This window comes from Syngnathus typhle, linkage group LG15 (assembly GCF_033458585.1).
Source record: "Syngnathus typhle isolate RoL2023-S1 ecotype Sweden linkage group LG15, RoL_Styp_1.0, whole genome shotgun sequence".
Taxonomy (NCBI): Eukaryota; Metazoa; Chordata; class Actinopteri; order Syngnathiformes; family Syngnathidae; genus Syngnathus; species Syngnathus typhle.
The window spans coordinates 6,655,835-6,679,203 of record NC_083752.1 but is presented as its reverse complement, the minus strand read 5'-3'; the positions used below and the strand labels follow the sequence as shown (position 1 = coordinate 6,679,203).

Here is a 23,369-nt window from a genome sequence, read left to right as displayed (position 1 = left end):
AGGCGGACGTGCTACCCAAGTGCCCCACCGAGCCGCCCCTACGTATATATATATATATATATATATATATATATATATATATATATATATATATATATATAATATATATATATATATATAATATAATATATTATATATTATTTAGGAGCTAACATTCCCCGAGAATTGTAAGACTTTTTTTTGTCTCCTTCACTCATGAGTTGAAGGCACCATCATGTGGCATATTTTAAAATGACAAGTTTGGTGAATGCAAGAAACTGCTCACGTGACCCTGCGGTGGTTTTCGGTCCCGACATACGACGTTTCGATTTTATGTACGAGTGCTGTGCGGCGTAGCTACTTCCCCCCCCCCCCTTTTTTTTGTTTTTAATTTCCCCTTTCGCACAAATATTTACGAACCACACACCAGCACGTTCCAACTTTGTTCTAGATTTAAAGTAAACCTCGTCGTAAATAGAGGACCTCTAGTTACAAACAGAAAAGAAAAAGACCAAGCATGTTTTTTTTCCTGTTTTTTATTCACCGGTGAAAGAAAGACGAAGCAAAAATTTGGCAAGGCACTACTAAAGATTGAGACAATTCTTCATGTTTCAAAAACTACTAGATGAAAACATGACCTGACCTCATCCACACATGATTTGACTGAATTTCAGGTAAAACATAACAGTACAGCATCATTTAAGTTATTGTCAAAGGCATCTAAAGGTGTCCAAAATAACAAATGTATTGTTTGATGGCAGTTATTCTTGCAACGATGGGCAAAAATACAGTATTAATACAATTGGATCAAAGTAGAAATTCATTCCAACACATCAAAATAGAATAAAAATGGCTACTGCTATAATACTTTTATTTTGACCTTGCAAAATAATGTAAATACTTTCAAAGACTAATCTATGAAACAAGCAAACCCTTCTTGTGCCTTGATACCAAAGTTGGACTGAAACAATCATGATGTAATATTGATTTGACAGAGGGATTTAATTTAATACAAATTTTACTGTGATGAATTGGAATGTCAATTTGCATTGGTGCGATGTGTGCACAGGGTGTTGCTTGTTCCTTCAATTTACTAGAACAGCCGCGAGCCATTTCATTAGTTTACAACTAATACTGTGCTCCGGACGCTAAAGTTGCATCATACAAAAATATCCTCAGCGGTGTCGCTCGCTCGCTCTTTTTTTTTTTTAAACACCGTTACATGATTTGATCACATCAGAATAATCCAAATCACAATAATACAAAAGTCATTCATTAAATACATACAGTATATTAAAATGTAAGAACTGGAGATACTACGCATTGTTGTTTTGGTTAATATTGAATACTGTGGATGTTCCAGTGCATGTTAAAAGGAAATTACTTGGCTTTCAGATGTGATTTTTTTAAATTAAAGATTAAATTACAACATACCAACTTTCTAATGACATACTGTAGAATGTTGCATTGAACATCCCTTGATAACGAAACTATTTGATTAAAAAGTCATACATTACGCCTAAGTCTAAACCCCCAAACATAAGTTTGATATCCCTACAACGTGACCAAAATCATCCAGATATGAAATTCTTTTGAACGCTTCCTGCCACAGACAAACTTGATGAGCATCAGTCATCATGTAACAAAGATTCAAATTTGACACTACAAACTAAAAGTTTTTTTATGGCACAAGTTTATTCAATCTAGATCCAAAAAGAAAAGCGATTCATTGTCTTAAATTCTATTCGGTAGATGCACCGTGAGCCTTAAATCAACTCAAAAGACAAGGCTGTGTGGTGCATCATGACAAAATTAATATGAACAGAAAATTCTTTTTGCACGAGTACAGCAGAAATATTCAATTTATATCTAACGGGCACAGAGTTGGACTGGCCGTCGGGGTCTTTAATTTTGAAGTCACAAAAAAAGGATCTGACAGAAATCTGAGATGAAATTACAGAATTGACTGGAAGTGTCAGAAAATGTGATCCATATGCAACAAATCACCCCCACCCCACCCCACCCCCCGCCTAAGTGAGGAATGCACTTACAAAATACAGTATGTCCCTTATTAACACCAGTGACTTGCTTCAATTCAGTTAGGAATGATAGCACATGCAACTTTTACAGATCCATATTTGTACATTGTGCTGTGTTTGTGTGCAGCCATGTCATGATTTGCAGCTGATATATTTGGGAGGAGAGAAAGAGCTGGAGCCTCGCTGGACTGCGGTCCAGTCGAGCGGCCTTGACGACTTCCGCATCACATACATTCAAACTCGTCGATGCGTTGCTTGGTGTTTCCCGAGCGGATCTGCCGGAGGGTCTTGTACTTGTCACGTCCCGCCCGCATGTTCTCTGCGTGGATCATGTCGTTGACCGTCTTCTTGGTCTCGTCTCGGGCGTTGGCCAACTCTGAACTTAAGGCCTGGAATGACAGTTGTTGCATACTCAGTAAGGAATCCCACTCAAATACTACTACTACTACTAATAATAATAATAATAATAATAATCAACAGGATATATACTCTGGCTCTCCAGCTCTATCCGAAATGGATGGCTGGGTTACAACGAGGACAAGTTTGTGCTTATTGTTTCAAGGTGATGTCAGCACATGGCCCTGCCCTTTAGCGAAATGAATCCATTTGGGATTTATTACACTTGCCATAATGTTCTGCCTACACGCTCGATGGTGGAAACAGAAGCCAGCTCAAGGTTCAGGAGGTCAGACTTACGAGTAAATGTTTCTGCAAACGCTCGTTCTTCTCCGCCTCGGTCATGCGTTCCTCCTCGCTGCGGTCTTTGTACGTGGCGGCTGATGTAAACTCGGCGCTGGCCTCGGCGCTACTTTCGTCGTTCTCGTCGTGCTCGTTCTCGGTGCTGATGGGCTCCTGGACGTGGGCCGCCATCACTTTGTTTTTCAGCTCTTCTTTGGTCTTCTCCAGGTCCTGCTGCACCATGGTGGCCTGAAGTAAGAGAAGAAAGGGTCAACTTAGACCGTCAGGGTTTCATTTGTCGTTGCACACAATGACCAGTCAGTGGGGATTTTTTTTTTCGACATATTCAGCGCACCTTCTCTTGCCACAGTGTAGCCTCATCTTCTTTCTTCTTCTTGGAATCCTCCAGGAGGGAAATCTTTGAGGTCAGCTCAGCCAGCTCGGTGGCCTAAAAACACAACATTGGTCTTTCAGTTGCATCTCATCTAAAGCGCCAAACCGACGCAACCTGGACATTGGATAGCTGACCAGGTGCTCTTGGTTCTTCATCTGGTTTTCGGACTGCTGCAGGAGAGCCATCTTGGCATCCTCGGCACCTTTCAGGTCAGCCTCCAGGCGCCCGGCCTCCTCCTGGGCTCGCTTCCTCTCCATCTCCAACTCCATGGCCCTCATTGTTTGCTCCTCCAGCTCTATACGCAGTCGCTTAGCGTCAACATCAGTCCAGAGCAATCATCTTGTCGGACATTTTCCATCACTCACCTTGCTGGGCCTTTTTGGTCTGCTCCTCAATCTGCCTTAATCGATCCATTAACTCTTCTTTTTCCTTTTCTATCTTCTCTTTTTCCTTTTCTGCCACTTCCCTTTTCCTCTTTTCGTTATCCAGCAGAGCTCTAGAAAATAATCAACAGTGCTTTGAATGATGCGTCGGTTTTGTGAAAGAAGTGACCATTACCGTTCCATCTTCTTGAGATTCTTCTCCTCCCGAGCTTGAGCCTTCATCTGCTGGACTTCAATGGTGTCGGGCTTGCGGCGGCGCATGTACAGCTCGTGGTTTCCCATGCATAGAGACAGAATGCGCTTGTTGATGCGCAGCCTCGGAGCATAAAATACAAAGTCCTAAAAAAAAAAAAAAAAAACATACAAGTCAGTGCCGAGTATAGCCAAATGAAACGGTCCTTCGACATACTGGAGCTTTCTTGTCAATGGGTTTGATGACAAATTTCTTGTCGTTGAAGGAAATATTCCTGATTTCACTCCAAGGGAACCCAATTTTGGGTGTCATTCTGTAAAAGACACACGCAAGCTTCAGTATTTGCTAACAAGCATCCAAAAGTGTGTAGCAGTGAGAAAGTGGCTTACTTGTCGTTCTGTTCATAAATGTTGAGCCCCAAAGCGTCCACGCCTAGCCACAACTCTGTTCCTTTCTTATTTTTAATGCTGAAGTAGTTAACTCCATACATCTCCAAATCTTGGGCAATCTTCAAATACTCCATCATGGATTCCTCTCTGCAGACACAAGTGATGTCATTTAGATATTGGAATGCAAATGTTTTTGACATTATCAAACCAGAAGAAAAAAATCTTGGCACACTGCTTTTAAATGGTCGTCTGTTGATCCGTCCAGCTTATACATTTATTGTATCAAACAGCTTGTGCTCCATTTCTAAGCTAGGTTATGAGAAATGAAAACAAAAGGTGGTGTATCATGACCTCTGGGCCTTGGCCGGTGTTACATTTGTAAAGTCATGCCAGCCCACGGGAAGAGGCACACAAAGGAGAGAAGGCAGAGTCTGATAAAGTTTGGCACATAGAGAAGAACAGTCCAAATGCTGTAGAACTAGCAAACCGTATAATGAGCCGGGAACTTCTTATCTAATGAGACTGAGGAGGAGGAATAGCGATTACCTCATCATTCCCTTGTGTTCTTCATGCCATACTTGAATCCTCTCCTCCCACTGGTCCTTGCTGAGTTTGTGCTGGTCCAGAACTCTGCCAACATGAAAGGTCAGAGGTCACGCAAAGGTGGATATAAACCCAGATGACCGCTGATTATCAGATCAATAATCATTTTACCTCTGAGGGAGCAGATGTTCACTTGACAGGTAGCCCGGTGTGTGGACTTCCTTGTTGTAGTCGGCATACTTTGCCTGGACTGCATAGGAAGCCAAGAGGACGGCTGTCTCGGGAGGGCAGTAGATATCGTCGTTTAGAATTCCCTCCTTCACCTGAAGGAAAAACAGCCTCTGGGTGGCATCCTGGATTAACTCCTCAGACACGTCCTCGGGAAAGAACTTGGCACGGAACTTAAAAAGTAGCGGGCTTTCCTTCCTCACATCTTGGGCTGTCACCTGAAATTATAAAGTAGAATATATAAATATTTGACTCATTCAAGTTGAAATGGATCTTTGACGTTTATATTTATCAATGGTAGTCAATAAAGAGCTCACCTTCTTATTGAGCTTGAGCCATGTAGATAATCCCTTGGTGTCCTGGTACTGGAGTCCAAAATACCAAACCTCCCGAAGCCCAATGGTCTTAACAACCTAATATAAAATGATACAGTATATAGAATTAAATACGATTTAGGGAGCGCGAAGAGAAATGATCATTTTGTGGTATGTCCTACCTGGTCAAAGAGTTGCTTTCCGGTTGTTGTGGGCTGAATGGCAAACTCCAGTTCCGCATCCATTGTGGTGACTCTGACACTAATCTAAAGTAAACAACAATGACCAATGTGAAATGACAATAGCATGGATATGAGCGGGAATAAAAAAAAAAAAAAAAAGTTGGTGTGAAAACCCTTTTAAGAAAAATCCATTTGCAAGCCATGGTTAAGTCACAAAGACTTTCTTAATCCAACATGTCTGTATTTTGCAAATTTAGTCAAAATCTAATTCCCCATAGCTAACAAACCACCCGACTATAATGAATAATTTCAGTGTTTTTCTCAACTTCATGAAAGCCCACGTGCCAATCTGGTCGACCTTCGTACGGAAAGTATCTACAGGAAGTAACCACATCCTCCGGTGGCGAGGCCTTTTGCCGCTTCACCCTCAGGAGAGCGGCCTACTTCCTGCCATGTATCAACCCGAAGCAGCCAGCCAGTCAGATCTCGGTCTGCTCTGCGGTCTGCCAAGAACACACTGATCCACCTATTTGCAGCCAGTTTGTCACCGCCGGGGAACTTCCTGTTCAAGTCAAGAATGCACTGAACTCACATCAGATATTGAAACAGGAATGTGGAATGTATTGCAAGAACCACTTCAATCAAGTCATAACCTTTCAATGTTTTTCTTGTCAGGGGCCGCGTGACGTTAAACGTGTCATAGTTAGGAGTGCCAAATCCATAACGTCACGTGTGTCTCCTGAATTTTTCAAACTTGCCAAGGTCATACAAATATTAGATTGACTCTGGAATCAGCAAAGCCATTGTGTTTCTCCTTCACATTTTTCTGCCCTCTTTGAGATGATGAAAAAGGCAGCACACATGCCTGTTGGGGAAATAACTGCGCAGGCTGAGGCCTACGCCTGCCCTCAACAACAATGGCACGCATTATTTCCCACTAGTAGGGGCTGACGAGAGTTGCGTACTTTCCCATTCATGTCAGCACAACCCAATTTACAGCTCAGGACACTTGCCCCTCTGTCACTTCCTGTCATCGCCAGCAGTTGCGTCGGAGGTCAGTCTGGGTCGACGCCAACAGAATCGCAGATAGGGCAGTACCATAAGTGATGCCTCAATGAATTAAATGTTCAAACTGTGCATAAGGTCAGTAGATTTTTTTTTTTACTTTCATTGAACTTGGTATTACAAGTTTGATAACCGCTAAAGAACTGATAGAAAAATTGGCAACCATTCTAAAAACTCTGGCGATGACCCAGCCGCTACATTCTAACTGCTCGTGTTAGGGTGTGTCGCCCACACTATTCTTAGCGCACACTCACCCGCGCCGTCTCGTCCCACGTGCCTAGTTTCCATGTGTTTGACCTCATCGGTTTCCCCATGGCAACGGCACAATGCACACTAGCTAAATGACATTTTTCATCATATCGATGTCATATCGTGCTAAAACAAGGGTGTCAAACTACATTTTTTCACGCGCCGCATTGTAGTCATAGCTTCTTTCGGAGGGCCATTATGACGGTCAACCCAAATAAATATATGAGCACCTCATATTATATACAGTAAAAGCTACAAAACAAACTGACAACTAACTCATTTTCAAATCAGATGAGTAAAAACTGGTCAAATATTTAAAAAAATATATATATATTATTAAAAGTGAAGACAATTTGCCATTCTAGTAATGACACGAATTTGATGCACAATTTGTCTTCGCGGCACACATAAAATGACGTATCTGGCCCCCGGGCCTTGAGTTTGACACGTGTGCTAAAATGTGACATTGGCATTTTTTTTTTCTTAAAACGGCATTTGCTTTATTATAAATTAACATGACTTGTCGCACAACCACATAGCTCTAATCTCATTTCCCGATTGATGTCTCATAAATCTAAATAAATGACTAAAAAAAATTAATACAACACAGGGAATGAACATCCAAAAATAATAGTACATATCAAACAGCCTTAATCCCCAGACTGATTTCACTGAATAGGAGATACTGTAATAATTTGTGTCTTTTGTGACAAAGTTATGTCTGTAAGCAGGTTTGCACAGAAAAGGCTGTCAAACCTCCCACCTCTGTTTAAACGCCCTGTGGCTGTGTGTACTGTTGTGTGTCTGCAGTCCAGATGTGTTTACAGCTGAGGCCTGGATGCAGCCGAGCGTTACGTCTAAGGAAAGCCTCCAGTTGAAGAGTGCAAACTGGCAGACAGGAAAAGGGAGGGATGAAAGGGAGGATGAGCTTTCTTTACAAAGTGAGGAGGGGTCTTTCCCATGACCATTGTTCCTTAAATACACGTACATGTACGCATCCATCTGCTCGGACATCTCAACGTGAGAGTCCAGTCGCTTTTGTCGAGTTAACGTTTTGTAATCCTTCTCGATCCTCCGTCCAAACTGCTACTTTGCTCAAAGCCTGTTCACTCCAACTTCCTACAATTCACTCATACTCGGGTGCGAGGAGTGTCCATTGAATCCGGGGCAGAAGAAAAGTACAAACATTTGGCAAAACCTCAATCTCGTTCTTATCTTTAGACCACCGTGATTTCATTTGAGCTGAAAACAACAAACACACAAATGTTAACATAAAACTACTTACTTTCCAAAAAGTGTAATTGTCACGCCAGATCGAAGGTGAAACTATTCAAGTATTTGTGTTTGATAAAATAAAAAAAAATAAAAAAGCATTCACTTGATCCACCACCTCTAACTCTACAACCTGCTAATCTGCTCTGCTATGCGCACTACGGCCTCCTTAAATCCCCTCGCTAGCATACCTCCACGTCTTTCCATTGACCAAATCACCATAGCCACACACACTTAATGTTTGTCCACCTAGCAAGAAAACCACCAATGTTGTTGACTTTCGACTGAAATGGTAAGTAAGATTTATATTTGAGAATATGTCGATATTAGTGTGTATACTGAAAATGTTGACATACGGATTTTTCATTTTTCTTTCTCCTAAAGTTGAACTAAAATGTATCATGATTTTATTACGGAGCGTTTTAAAGCCGACACAGTAAAGGAATCACAGCAACTGGTGATAAAATGACACTTTAAGGTTGATAGAGTGCCTCAGCGTAATCTTGAGTGGTGCACGGCATGTGAGGAACAGGCTGGGGGAAGTTGGGAGGAGAGCAGCTAGACCGTGATGTGAAAGTCCATATAAGGCTGCGGGCGAGGAAATTACCAGAAAGGAACTGATGTAAGAGCAGAAAATTTGAGTCACACCATGACTTCCTTGAGAAACTTGAGTGCAGACGGCAGGACGGCACAGACGCGCAACTTTTGAATCAAATGCTGACTTGTGTGTGCCACACTTCTCCAAAGGAAACTTTCACTTGGCAAAAAAAAATTAACTTTATTGTCGAATCACATTATCTCACTTCCTTCTTTACTATGTTTTGCCTGCCCTATAGTTTCCAAATTATGGTTTTAGCTCCAATCTCAGGAAGTTAGGAAGTTCAAAACTTTTCATTCCGAAAGCATTTTATTTTCATTTATGGCTAGTGATCTTCCTCTTTGTCCCATTTTTTGTTTCTTTTTTTCTTAACACGAAAACACACTGGTTTATTGCTTGTAGAAGCTCCTTCTGCAAACCTCTGCAAACTGCAGATCATGCCATTTTTGTCGAGGCTAACAGTATCCTGGCTGCACTACTCAGACAATTGGCACATTACTAACAGGCTAAACCTATTTTTTTAAAAGTGTAGCAAACACTCACACTATAGCATTGTGTTTGGTTGTAGGGCCACGTATTAAACATGACATTGTGAATAGAAAAAAAACAGAAAAAAAAAACATGTTTTTTTTTATATGCAACAGTGCAGCCCTAAATATTTCTGCCTAAATATTTATGACCTATATATAATAGAAAGGACCCTCGCTAAATGAAATCTAATTAGATTTAAATATTTATCAATCACCTCAAGCTAAAAATGCTACATGGATACAGGCATGTGAGATTTGTGGTACAATGTCAAAATCATCACAGAGATTTTAATTGGCCCAAAGGGAGGAGGAGTAATTGCTTTGTTTATTTTGTTGACACATCCCAGTGTGTAGGTCTATTTTATTTATTTTTTTGTAAATTGTATGGACCCCAGTTTGAAACCAGTCGTATTGTTAAAGAAAGTTAGCATTTCAAAGTTCCCCCATTAATAAACAAAGACATGCATTTAGACATTTATAGCATATAGAATCCTGTATAGTATCACGAGTCATGGGTAACAAATGCCCCACTGTGTGCAAGACTTTTATTCCACTACGTTCAAATGTTTATCTCATAAATCAAAAAAGAAAAAAAGAGGTTAACGTTTAAAAACATAAGATTCATGCAGTTTGAATTAGACAAAGACTATGTGCACCCCCAACAATGAGAGGAGGCGTGCTCTTCATTGTTCCCAGCTACGTCACCTTAAAACAAATTGCTGAATTTAATTTGATGTCACAAAATAATCTTATAGTATCATCTTTTTGGGCCAGGTAGAGCCGAGGCTGCAGGACACACACACTGGGCCGGCTTGACAGCCCCAATCTCGGCTTCTACTTGCTAGCTAGCCCCGGCTGGATGGGGAGGCCTCCGGAAACACGAGCTCCATGGCTACCGGGGAGGAGGGGAGGGGGAACTGGAGGGCGCCCACCCAGGACAAAGCCACTCTGGGACGTGATTCTCAACCGTGCCACCTACGTGGGAACTCGGGATTGTGATACAAAGTAGACTCAAGGCCTCATTGAAGGATGTGATTTAAGGCGCTCATATGAAGAGACGCTGGGGCGGGAGCGCGCACGCGCACTCGCCTAACGGAAAGTATTGTGTCGTCGAATTAAAAAAAGACTACAATAAACCGTCTGGATCACCGAGTAAAAAAAGACACGCTCCAAAATAGACATTGATACATCGGTGCAGGATACATACAGGATTCTCTTCAATAAGATCAACAACGAGAGGCTTACAATAAGAATAGTTAGGTTAACTCAAGCTTACCGTTTTCGGCATCTTGGCTTTTGTTGGTCCGCTTCGGGTTAGAAGGAAATAAAACAAAAATACACAACAAAAAAACTAATAGAAAAGACGAACAGTTGTCGAAACCACCAGAAAACTTTTTCCCATCAGAACAACGGCGCCAGTGAAACCCTTTCCTGTCCAAAACGAGCCCAGTCTATTACTCGATGATTTAAAACACACCAAAACACTTATCTTGAACTTTCGAGGGGAATAATTAGTCTTTGTTTCGCCCTCAAAAAAAGAAATGGACTCGAAAGCTCGATTTCCTGTTAACGGTACCCGGACTCTGAAACCACACCCAGGCCAATGACAGGACAGCAGCCAGCAGACAGAAAGGAGAAACGAAGCTCGCTTTGGTTTGGGCTGGTTTAGTTGAAGCCTGCAGACTCCGCCTGCTGCCGCTGCATCATCATGGCCGCACGTATTCACTCTCCTGGCTCGGCTCGGCTCGGCACGACTCGTCCAAGACCTACTCCCTTTTCTTTATTGTATCCAATATAAAATAATCACTGCAGTGTCAATAAAAAAACGCGCACAATGCGCTCATTGGTGGAACGTAACGAATTAGCTAAAAATACTTTATGGATATTTTTCAGGGAACTTTATGGATATTTTTCAGGGAGGCTACAGTCTCAATTTTTGTTAATCCCTCTGATGATTTTTTTTCCTTATACTATGCTTTCTACTCATATAGGCCTATCTTGACAAAGTGGTGAATGACCTCACGAGACACCATGAAGCCCCTCCTAAATCCTATAACTCCCCCAAAACTTGTGTGATGGAAGAATAATTATATCTTGTATTATTGACATCAAATGAATCATAGTAATCCCCCCCCCCTCCACCGCGGCCTTTACGTTCAAGCTATAAGTGATACAGAAATACCCTCCTTAAATACAAGTCTGCTCGTATTCCCTGAATGCAGTAGGTAACTATACTAATAGTACTAATAAGTACTTTTTTCAAATGTTTTATGCAGGCAGTGGAAAAAGCAAGCCTTCACCACGTTACCAACGCTACTGGAATAACGGAACACACGCCAGCAGACGCCGCAGCAGAAATGTTCACGTGGGCCCCAAAATGTGGTGAGTCAGATTATGCAGTAATGGAGGGAGGTAAAATCTTTAAATTGTGCTTTTGTGGCTTCATCTGACCTATCTTTATGTATGGGAAGGGCTAAGTCAGGAGATGTCTCAACAATTCCAAAAAATATGCTTCATCATAGGAGACAATGACCTCTGGCTTCTTGACTCGTTCTCTTTGGTTGATTATAGGGAGATGATTCATGACACTATTCCCTCAGAGCTCCACAAGTTAAAGGATGTCTTTGTACTGATTTCTAAACACGCAGTACACATTCAACTAGCATACTTCCTCATCACGTCGAAGACAACAAGAACATAAGCATGACCGCATCTAGGAACAATCTGGCCCACATTGTAGAAAATCAAATGTGGCTCTCGAGCAAAACTTTACAGACTCCTGATTCAGTCTTGTTCATTTTCCAATGACAGCCTTGTGGTGGACAAGCTGTCCAGGGTGTGTCCTCTGTTCTTGCCCAATACCACCTCCAGATCTGCGTAACGTCCACAATTCATTTCTTGCAGATAAGGGATGAAAGAAGAATAACACAATGCCTGAGGGAACATTTTGCCTGCATAACTTAAAAAGTAACCAACTCAAATACCTTTGTGTTGAGTCACTGGGTTACATTCCCGTGAGTTATACTTTGAGACGGGTAAGATGACCTCCCGTGGAGTGTTCTCACCAAATGAGAAACTTAAAAACAACAGTAAGCAAAATCTATCCTTAGTCCATGCCCAAATCTCGCCAGCAGAGGGCGCTCAGACTCAAATATGGACCTAACTACGTTTTTAATCTCTTAATTATGATTCTATTTTGTTTTTAATGGTAGTACTCTATAGTTAAATGCCGAAGGGCGCTTGTGACCAATGTTTGGGTGCCTTCAGCTAAGCTACCTATTATTTGCAGAGCCTGAGGGCAAGTATGCAACAAAGAGCAGGCTTCTCCCTATCTTACCTTGAAGATCTAGGCAAGTTATTTTCTAAACTAGTAATTTTCTCGCAAACACTAGTTACACACATGCACATTCCTCAAAACGCATTTGCATTATTAAAAGAAGCGATAGCACAGTATGAACATAATGTAGCTTTATTCATGGTGAGAAACACGTCATTAAGACTTACATTTTGTTTGAGCCCACAGACTCAAATAGTCTAGTTTGGTCTACAAATAAAAAAAAGAAAAAGCAAAGCTTTTCACCCAGTGTAGATTACAATACTGCAGACAAGCACAACACAAAAAGCTTGCTTCAATGTTTTCCTTCTTACATTGCAGACACAACAGTCCACTCACACCACTTTAGAAAAGTCACCAGGACAACTCACTATTTTTGAATCATGATTTTTTGAATGTTAGCGGGGTTAAACCTGAGTATTACACTGTAAATACGTACAGTTGTGTTAATGAGCACACCTCTAGTTCTGACATTCTGCATATCAAATCTCTCCATCTAGGAGTTTGCTGGCATCAAGTATCATAGGTACACAATTAGTGTGAATGTGTGTTTGAATCACAATGTGTACGAGAACAATAAGAATAAAAAAACAACAACTTTGGTTTTTCATCTCATCCATTGACATGCTATTCAACACAAAACCTCAAAATAGTTCATTTTCCATAGGGCGCCAGTTGAAAGTACACAAAACTGGCCGTGGACAGCAAAATGATACACAACTTCAATATCACATTTCAGTGGTTAAAGTAACAACAAAAAGCACGTATCTATCTGCATGTCAACATTAGTTCTTCAACCGCCTGCCAAACATTCCACTACATTAAAATTTGAAGAGAAAAAAATAATCTAAAAAAAACATCAATACACAAATGATCCAAAACTAGCACTGTGCTCTCATTTAGTAGTTTTTAGTAAAAAAAAATGTCCATTAAAGTAGATTAGTTTGGTGCGTAACAATCTGCATTTTTTTTTTTAAAGACCCAAATATGTTTTTACACAAGGTAAAATCAACAAATCAGGAGAAAATAAGCATAGGTTACAACATTCAAGTGAACTGAATTAATGTTTTACATTTACACATGAAATCCTATCCACAGGAACACACAAGTACCGTAATTTCCAAACTATAAGTCGCGTTTTTTTTCATAGTTTGGGGGGGGGGGGGCGACTTATACTCAGGAGCGACTTATATACATATATATGTTGTTGTTTTTTCACTTTTTGGGCATTTTATGGCTGGTGCGACTTATAGTCCAAAAATTACGGTATGTACAGTGATGCTTAGAGCCATACACTTTTTTCTTGTTGTGCGCTTGACCCAGCGTATCAAAGTCCCAGGAAATTAATTACTGTACCCAATAAAATATAGTACATACCTAAGGGCTACTCCCAGTGACACACAGTGTCACACACATTAGGCATTTCCCCCCCTTCATTTAAATAAAACTGTTTTCATAATATACATTGGATATTTAATTTACATTCAAGGTAGAGATACAATTTGTATCAACAAGTAAAAGTCAATTCCAGACATTTGTGGCTTGGTTGTTTGCGGCACATACATAAGAAAGAATGCGGGGGACACTGAACTAGTACGAGAAAGTTTTTTTCACAAAGCTGAATCATATTAGATCAAGTTGTTCTTTTTTGAAAGTTTTTGGCTCTTGGGTACAGCCTGGAAAAACTTCGAATTGAAATTAAAAAGTAATTGAATGTTTTGTGTACATCTTGTATTCATGTAGTGATTTGATATCCATTTTATGGTGAGAAAATTTCCTCATAGTGGCTTCTGCTGGAATACATCGTAGCCAAATTAATTGTGCATTGCATTTAAAAAAATAAACGCCATTAATGCCTCTTTCTTCAAAAAAAAAAAATAGGGGGGGAGGCTTGTTGACGTGTAATTTATTATCATTTGTTGAAATTGATAAATCATGGTTAACCATTGTAGTTGAGTTCAAAATGCATTCCAGTCTACTATATAAGGAAATATGGTAATCTGGTTGAAACTGGATCAGATCGGACCTTTCTGAATAAAACACAATCACTCCAATTTCAATTGAGCTGAGCTGCGATATGGCTCGAGATAAGATTATGTAGTCATCAGTGCAATTAAAAGTCACTAACGATAGTTGTTCTTATTTTTCTCTCTTTCGCTTCACACCAAAAACATTTTCTTGTAATGTGTGACAAAATGACTAGCTCAAAGAGGGGGGGGGGGGGGGCACGCAAACGTTGAGCCAAATGCCAGAAACAACGGCGACAGCAGCCTTGCAATCTGATTGTTTCATATGAAGAAACATTTAGGCAGTTTGTTTTCACCTTCTCATGAACAGACAAGCTGGCCGAAAGTGGCCTTGTCCCTTTTCATGAAAAAAAAAAAAAAAAAAAGTCAGCAAAGCCCAAAAAATTATTTGGACTATACACATTCATTTTTTTTCTTTTTTTTTTATGTTTATACACTCAAGTTTTATCTAACATTAAAGACAAATCTATATTTTTAAAGACTCACCATTGAGAAAAATAATCGAGCTCACATAAATTCCCAATTAAAGAGTAATGCCACTTTATGTGGAAAAATCTGTGTGGCACTTTGGCATTTTGTACTTCCGTTTGAGAGTCAGGCGCTCATACAGATTTATTCAAGTGGCATTTCCCTTTAAATGCATTTAGAGCGTCACCTTGCAGTTGGGCTGGCTTTAGATGATACCCGTGACCTTTACCTGCAGTGCTATCTTGAAATTCAAAATCCCTAATCGTACAATTTGAAATAGAATTTTTGTAAAAAAATCTAGTCCAAAATTCAAACGGTTACACTATAACATTTTAAGGCCCACACTTGTAGCAATTAGCTTTGAATGCTAATGTCAACACATCATCATGTAAAGCCACCCAAAAGACACCCATTGTTAAACAACTCAAGGTGCATACTTTGAACGTACAAAGTTTTACAATGCAGTTTTCACGACTGCAACTTTATATACACGTACAAGTTTTCACAAAATATATCGCTATTAGAAGAGAATAGACGCTTGCCAGCAGTGACCACTGTTTTTTTTTTTGGCCAGTGAAGTGAAAAAGTGAAAGCAACCTGAGAGCAATGCGCTGCAAGGCACAGCCAAACTGTAATCGAGCCATCCACTCTCACAATAAAATCCAAACATCATAAACATGCTTTCTTGCATTCGCGTCACTTCTTTGTTTTTCTTAATAATTATACAACCTCTCCAGTCATGGATGGATTTTTAATCTATCCATGTAAATATGACAAGCAAAGCCGTGTGCAAACTTGATGGCAACCATTTTTTCCCTAGTAATCTTTTTACTATATATGCATTGTGATTGTTCATCTTAGTGTGATATTTTTACTACATCTAGTTTACCGTTTATTCGTTTCACAACTGCTTTGCAGCTTTTTAACAATATAATAGCACTGACTGACTTAAAAGTAAATTGTAAGCGGGCTTGGAAATACCTCAAGAATAGTCTTCAAGCTAAAGCCCACCAGAAATAAAAGCCATCCCACCTTTGTGTGAAGTCAGTCCATGTAAGTGCATGTAAAAGTAGTCTTTGATAGAAATGAGCAACAAACAGCTCCACTGACAACCTCAAAAAGTTCAGAGATAATTCTATTTAAGATCACATACTATATGTAGCCTGGGAATAAATAAAAAAAAATAAAAAACAAGTGTTATTGTGATAACATCGTATTTGCAATGGGCCACAGAAACACCCATTCATACTAGAGAAACTCAGCTAATTAAAAAAAATAACATCAGAGCGCTGTATCTAAAAGCCTAAAATACATATTATATATTATTTTCACAAGTAATCTGACAAAAAAAACACAACTGGAAATGAGAACTAATCCCAATTATGTGAAACAAAATGAAATGTGATGTCAAAATAATGACCGATTTTTTTTTTTTGGCATTATTTAGCAGCTTATAAATGACTAAAATAATGGCTTTTGTGTGATTTATATGTACATAGATATAGACGTGTGCACCTGTGGATACAAGACAAATCTCTTTTTGGCTTGCTTTGTGCACGGTCGAATTCTACCAAAATATTTGCTTTGTGAAACTGAGAAAATAGATTTCTGAGATAGTGCTTTTACGTTTGAAAGTAGGAGGCTTCAGTGACAAAGACGTTCATTGAAGAAGACTAACGCGTGAGGTCATTCAGATATAAGGCCATTAAATATCATAGTTCATGCTTGGAGGTATGTGTGTACCTCCCTCTTACTCGTGTTAAAACAAATGAACACACCAAAAAAAATGTGTTATTTACAGCAGAAGCAAAGCTAAAGAAAGTTATTAATATTTGTACTGCAGCGCAAACATTCACAGCACATCCATATGACCTGAACAGGATGTCTTAACGTGGATAAAACATAGATAGTGTTCATTAAAGAGGGAAGTCAACCCCAAAATTTTCTTTACAATAATGTTGTTTGTGCCCCCACTAATCTAAACACAGCATTCCGATTAAGAAGCAAGGTTCACCCCATTTTATCCAGCTCAGGGGGCGGCCATTTTGCCAATTGCTGTCGACTGAAAATGACATCACAGTTGCCAGGTCTCAGGTTCATTTCTGATTTGTGAAGCTAAGCCGTGATTGGTTGCGACCTGAGACCTGGCAACTTTGATGTCATTTTCAGTCGACAGCAAGTGGCAAAATGGCCGCCACCCGAGATAGATAAAGGGGTATTTTGCCTGCATTTTCTCAGAAACATAACATTAATCAGAACACCATGTTTTGACTAGTTAGGCTGCACAGAACATTTTTTTTTTTTAGGTTGATTTCCTCTTTAAATGAATCCAAATGCTAAAAAGCAGCAACTGGTGTCATGTTGCCAGGTGGGTTAAAGATTGAAACCAAATGACAAATTTTACACAAGTGCAACCCCAAAAGACGTTGCAGGAAAAAGTCCTTCTATTTAAAAATCTTATTTTAAAAATTGAAAGGAAACCTTGCTCCTGGTCAGGTGTGATAGACGTGTTGTGGAAAAAAAATACAAGTGTCCTTTTACAAATGTACCACACTTCATATAAATGTGTAGCCTTTTATGTCTTACAATTGTGTTTAAAAAATGTCAGGCAAACTTCATCTATGCTGTTGACTTAATGTCGTCTTGCTGATGGAAAACCAGAGAGCTGGATTTTGCAGCAGAGACATTAAAAAAAAAAAGAACTCCTGAGGGCAAATGTTGCACATTTGGCAACATTTATCAAGTGCCTGTCTTTGCAACCAAAATGCTCAAATCTCTGTACTAAATTTCCACCTTAGTGACAAGACCTCAAATTTGTGACAATGACAGCTGCCAGTTGTTGGGGGTCTGTCAAATGGGGGTTCTTCTCCATCACCGAATGGACCACGTAAGCGGGAAAAATGTTGCAAAGGTTCCGATATGTTTGATACTGGTGCTCTGGGACGACATACCGTTCTTGGTGTTCCGCCGCAGCTGAGGCCTCCCACGGCACGTTCCAAATTTGCTCCATTTTGTCAGGCATGCTGCGGACCATGACCCGCTCGCAGCACGGCATCAGGCTGTTGCTCAGAGGGTACGAGTGGTATCCGTAAGACTCGTTGCCGCAGGGCAGGGGGTCCCAGCTCGCGTGCTGCTCGCGGCACAGCGGCGGTCGCCTCTGTCTCATGGGGTTGCTGTCGTACAACCTGGAATCGGATACGCTGTCCATACGGGTCATGCCGAGGGAGCGCGTCGGCTGCGAGGACAGCGGCGGGAGGACGTTCTGAGCGACGGGGTAGTCCCCGGGGCAGCTCGACCTGGCCCCCACCGCCACGTGCTGGATGTGCGGAGGCAGATGAGGGGCAGGCTGCTTCCGCGGACCCTGCTTGGGCTCCTCGGGCCCGTAACTTTGCACCCTCGTGAGCGCTTCGTGCCGAAAACCGAAAGTCTGCATTCTCCCCGTTGCCGGAGACTGCTGCTGGCCCTTCATGCTCTCCTCCAAGCTCCCGTCCACAGAGCTGGGGTACATGTCGCCGTAAGAGGGGAAAGAGTCACTGTTGGAGTGGCCGAGGCAAGACTCGGCGCAGTGGCTGCGAGTTCTCTGGCACACCACGTGCTCGTGCTCCATGCTACAGAAACTGTCGACGTTGTGCATACTGCTCATGCTCATGTTTGAGAAGTCACTGTGCAGTGAATAATAGCCGTGGTCGCTGACCGAGTCATACTTTGGGAACTGCTCGCTGTATGTCACAGAAGCGCCGTGACTGTTGGTTACCAAAATGGGAGGGTACTGCACACTGGACATGTGCTCCAGCGAACTGTGGGAGAACTGCAAAGAACCTGGCACCGGGCTGCTGGCGGATCGCGTGTTCAAGGCCCCGGCCGCGTGGCTCTTGAGGGGCTGCATGGTGGGCACGCTGAGAGCGGTCACAAGGGAAGGCACTGAATTGGTCTCAGACTTCCTCATGACCGAAAGGCTTTCTGGAGACTCGCAGGCCACCGAGCGGATGCTCGGGTCCGACTGGCGTTTGGGTGCCACGCGTTTGACTTCGGAGTTGCCGTCCCTGGTCACCGTTGACGGCCCGGTGCCGTATTTGGCTAAGGCGCCCTCACTCATTGTCTTGACTGCGGAGAGTTTGGCGAAGGCCCGCAGTTCGTCAGCCACCGACCGCAGCGGCTGATTGACTCGCTCCGGGTGATAATATTTGCACTTGTGTCCATATGTGCACTTTTTGCCTTTTTAAGGACACAAAGAATCAAGTCAGCAAGAAACAAATCGACTCAGTCCAATAAAATGAAATGACTCACCATAGGGGCATGGTTGTTTTTTATGCTCTGGGACAACAGGACGCTTGCGGAGGAAATTTTCCAAACTCGGACCATGTCTTCCCAGTGGATCATCAGGTGGCATAAATCTAAAAAACATCCAAATGTCATTTGCATATTTCAAGCATCCCATGATTTCGTGTCGACTCGAACACAGCTCCTTACTTGTCATTGACGAATGAATACATTAGGAGTCGTTCCTCGATGAACTTCTTCCACTCCGGTTTTTCATTTTGCAAGTCTCTGTAGTTGTCGTTGGACACGATAATTCCATCAGAATCATAAGCCAGCTTCACTATGAAGCGATCGTCATAGCACACCACTCTTCTGCCTTGGACCCTCCGAGATGGGGTGAAAACCAGGATCTTCTCTTTTTCGAGCTTGCGTAAGATTTCTTGATCTGCGAGGGCAAATGCTGCGTTTACTTTTCTTTTTTTCATACAACTTCCCGACCCAAAACATGTTTGCTACCTGTAATGAGGGCATCAGGCCTGGACTGCTCTTTTCTCCATGCTGGGACAAACACAGTGATGTCTTTGTGCCCTTTCTCTATGAACCATTCGACAGCAAGTTGGATACCACGGCAAGAGAAAACCTCTTTGTTTCCATGGCTGAAACAAACAAAAAAAAGATTTTGCCGTTCCCCTCATACTAACATACCAACTCAGTAAAACTTGTTTGCATCTTACCTCATTGCCACATTTGATCCATCGATGACAATGGGCCTGAGGTTATCGTAGGGGTCCACAGATTCCTCTTCCACAGACACTTCGGGACTAACAGTCTCTTTAACGCACGGCGTGAGCGACAGCGACGCCGATGCCGCCGCCGCCGCCGTGCTGCAAGGTTGACTTTCGGGCTCCACTTTGTTCCCGAGTCTCACCAGCTCAGCAAGAATGTCATTAATGAGAGCAGCGGCCCCCACTTTACTGAGCACCATCTCCACCTGCTCCCCAGAGTAGCCCAGCTTCAACGCAAAGTCCATTTTTGTCTGGTAATCTTTCTTACTGGCCGCTTTGACGGCTGATCCCGCAGCGGTTTCATCCTCACGGGAATCTTGCACCGTGCTACTCTGGGAAAAACTGGGCCGATCCAGGCACGGAGAACGACACAGCTGCCGATGGGGCTTTGTCACCACCGCCAAGGGCTCCCACTTTTTGTTGCTGTTCACCTGAGCCTTCTGCCGCAGCTGCTCCTCAGCGTCACTATCCGAACTGCTGCCGTCCTCGGGCTCGTCGGGGGCATGCCGGTCCCTGCTTGAGTCAATGTTCTCCTCCCTGCATGGGTGCTTTTCCATTTTGAGCCTCTCCGACGCAGAACATACTGTCACGTTTGCTTCAACACTTTGGATTTACGCCCCATGCTTCTTCCTCACCTCAGATCCAACCAAGGAATCTTGTTCATTGCTAGACTTTGAAAAACTCCTCGAGTCGGACCGAAAGATTGCGCTCTTCCCTGTGTGAACTACTTAGACCTGAGAGAGAGCAAAAAAAGTAAACATTTGTTATACAGTGGCCAAATATAATTAATTATAAACACACATGGTGCCTTGAAAGTCATAGAAAAAATTAACAGAGAAATCTGAATGCTGTAATACAACCTAGTTGTACTTCTTAAAAACAATGTGGATTGTTTAATTAAAGAACGTTTCTCTTGTCATTGGCATGCAGCGAGATTATTACCAAATAGGAAAATGTGAATATTCCGAAAGCGACAACACGAGCGTTCCAAAAGCCATTCTAACCTTTTCCCACGTCACGTTGACAGTTGCACTTTTCAATCAATGTGTTGTGAGCATTACATAAGACAGTTTTAGATTCATACATGTGCAGTACAACAACAACAAAAGCAGCCAACCAGCGTCACTATCCGCCTCCCGGTGGATAAGTGAAAGAAAGAGAATAATGAAACGGACCACAAATATTTTCCTCTTCCTGCAGTCTATTGCTTTTTAAATAATACAGAGAAAAAAGCAAACACAGTCTGTTAATGTACTGTAGAACAGCCCTCGCATTGAAGCACAAAAGCAACATTGAAGGCAGACACGCATGAGTGCATAGAACCTGAGACAGTGTGGGCTGATCAGTGTGCATCAGTGTGCCGCCAGCCTTCTCAGCAACTGAACATTGCTTGGCAACTCATCTGTTATGTTCAATGAGTGCACAGCTTACAGCACAAAATATGTTTTGTTACAGACCGAAAATCTAAATCAACTTAGTAACGAGCCAGTTTAGGTGGAGAGCAGATACAACACTGCCAGATTCAAGAGGCGCAGCCCATGATGTGTGTTGCCTAGCAACACGGCCGTGTCATCAGCTAACTCCTTTTTACAAGTCACGACTAAGGCAAACACAGCTCATCATCTCTCTTCAGGCAGCCAGTAAATTCACACTTCCAAATACACTACTCTTTGCATTGCAATTCTTAAGGCAGCATGATCCTTAATAAAAATGGACTTTACTCCACAGATTTTTGTCTCAAGCAACCATTTTAAACCAATGTAAATTAAATTAAATATTCAGGAACCAGAAATGGAAATTGATTCCAGAAAATGCAGAAGGTAGTGGATTTTATACGCTTTGCATTTCTTTGACGACGGCAATAAAACATATTTTAGTTTTCCAATCGCTTTGTAATGAGGGTAAAGTCATTCGATCATCTTTGCATTGGAAGGTTTCTTTAGGTGGTTTGTTTGACATTGATTGGGATCCAAAATTGACATCTTCAGATTTATTCCCTATCCACTATTTAGTGAATTTGCTACTTTGTAGTATTGTTTGAATAGGTACAGTGGTCACTTGCAGTGAGAGCTATCATACAAACATTGCCTAAATCCTTTCTTTGTATTATTTTATAAGATACAAGCTGCTGAACACATAAATGAAAAAATATTGAATACAGCAGGTCCATCAGCTGACATTGATGTACATTGCAATTATGTGAAATCAATAACGCAATTAACTTCATAAAATTAAGGTTGGAAAATGAGATTTTCGAACTATTTTGAGGTAACTCTAACATTTGATAAACTGGCACTGTACTGGAAACTAAAACCACAATAATGACCAAATTCTGAAATCAGTTCTTCTGACAGTATCATTTGAAACTTACCTAGTCATCATCCAATCACATTATGCTCTCCTCAAATTTGTTTAAATCGCGCCGAATAAAATATTAACTAATTGTGTGTAAATTTCACGAATTACATTTAAAGCCGGAATGATTGACGTGATGATTTGGTATAGCAATACTAGCATGATTTAAAGTTATCGATTCCACTAGAACCGGATATTAATAGACTAATGATATAAAGAATTCCAATGAGTCATGGCTTGTACTTTAAATAGAAACTTCGGTTACTTTGATAGCATTCATTTTCAAACGTGTTACGAACGTCAATAACAACGTTGTATCATGTCATCCAAAACAAGAACATCGCGCTTTTCAATGCATGGTAAACACAAAACCCACAGGAGAGTACATATATTTATTTTTAATGCATAGATTATTTTAGAATAATGTCACACTTTTACACACAAATAATCGCCTAAACATTATTTAGGCCCTGAGTTAGCTCTGTGGACACTTAGCCAGCTGGTGTCAACATGTTAGCGACATCTACTAACTAGATTAGCTTTCTTTGATTTCTGATTATTTATTTTTTAATGGCTAAAAAGTAGCACGACAAGCAGCCACCAGGAGGAGTTGGTAGTTGAACTACGCACCACGACAAGCAGTTGTCTGCACAACATCATCCAATGAATAGCTCCAGATGCTAACTTTAACATACGCTTGCGAGCGTGTGTTAGCTTTTAGCTGACGCGCTCCTGCTAATATTCTCCACGTAACTTGAGATAAAGTTATCAAAAATATCATCTTACACTGCGTCGAAGTTGCGGAGACACAGCGGGACTCGTGCGTGTGCAAGAGAGTGCACGTAACTGGGCGCGATCGTTGCCATGCAGCAGGAGCAGGCTCACCATGTTGCTGTCATCCTCCTCGCCCGCTCCACGGATGTTTGGCTGTCATTGGCGCTGCTCTGCTGTCGCAGTTTGCTCAAGGTTGCCAGATCACGAGAGGATGCTCGCTGATGACACCTCAGCGCGCTCCTTCCACAATGTAGGGGCGCAGATAGGATTTTGGAACTGGGAGGTGGGGTGGCCGAGGTAGGGGGGGCATCACCATAAGATTTCTTATTT

The 23,369-nt window shown here is 41.5% G+C and overlaps 2 protein-coding genes across 3 annotated transcripts; both read right to left on the bottom strand.

The window, feature by feature from the left end:
* Positions 1-497: 497 nt before the first annotated feature.
* On the bottom strand, positions 498-10,687 carry LOC133168031 (moesin-like). Of its 2 annotated transcripts, XM_061299238.1 has the most exons (13): positions 10,313-10,687; positions 5,323-5,406; positions 5,144-5,239; positions 4,770-5,044; positions 4,602-4,685; positions 4,056-4,202; positions 3,883-3,979; positions 3,649-3,812; positions 3,456-3,586; positions 3,225-3,385; positions 3,052-3,144; positions 2,715-2,945; positions 498-2,407 (listed from the first exon to the last, which is right to left on the bottom strand). In XM_061299238.1, the coding sequence occupies exons 1-13, from the start codon at positions 10,322-10,324 to the stop codon at positions 2,243-2,245; spliced, it is 1,740 nt and encodes a 579-aa protein (XP_061155222.1). In that variant the 5' UTR covers positions 10,325-10,687; the 3' UTR covers positions 498-2,242. The 2 variants fall into 2 exon arrangements, with proteins under 2 accessions (XP_061155222.1, XP_061155224.1); XM_061299240.1 differs by lacking the exons at positions 4,770-5,044; positions 5,144-5,239; positions 10,313-10,687 and having other exon boundaries at positions 5,323-5,381.
* Positions 10,688-12,489: 1,802 nt separating this feature from the next.
* Positions 12,490-23,295, bottom strand: zc3h12b (zinc finger CCCH-type containing 12B). Its single transcript, XM_061299742.1, has 6 exons — positions 23,052-23,295; positions 19,860-20,644; positions 19,642-19,781; positions 19,336-19,570; positions 19,153-19,259; positions 12,490-19,080 (listed from the first exon to the last, which is right to left on the bottom strand). The coding sequence occupies exons 2-6, from the start codon at positions 20,465-20,467 to the stop codon at positions 17,660-17,662; spliced, it is 2,511 nt and encodes an 836-aa protein (XP_061155726.1). The 5' UTR covers positions 20,468-20,644; positions 23,052-23,295; the 3' UTR covers positions 12,490-17,659.
* Positions 23,296-23,369: the final 74 nt, after the last annotated feature.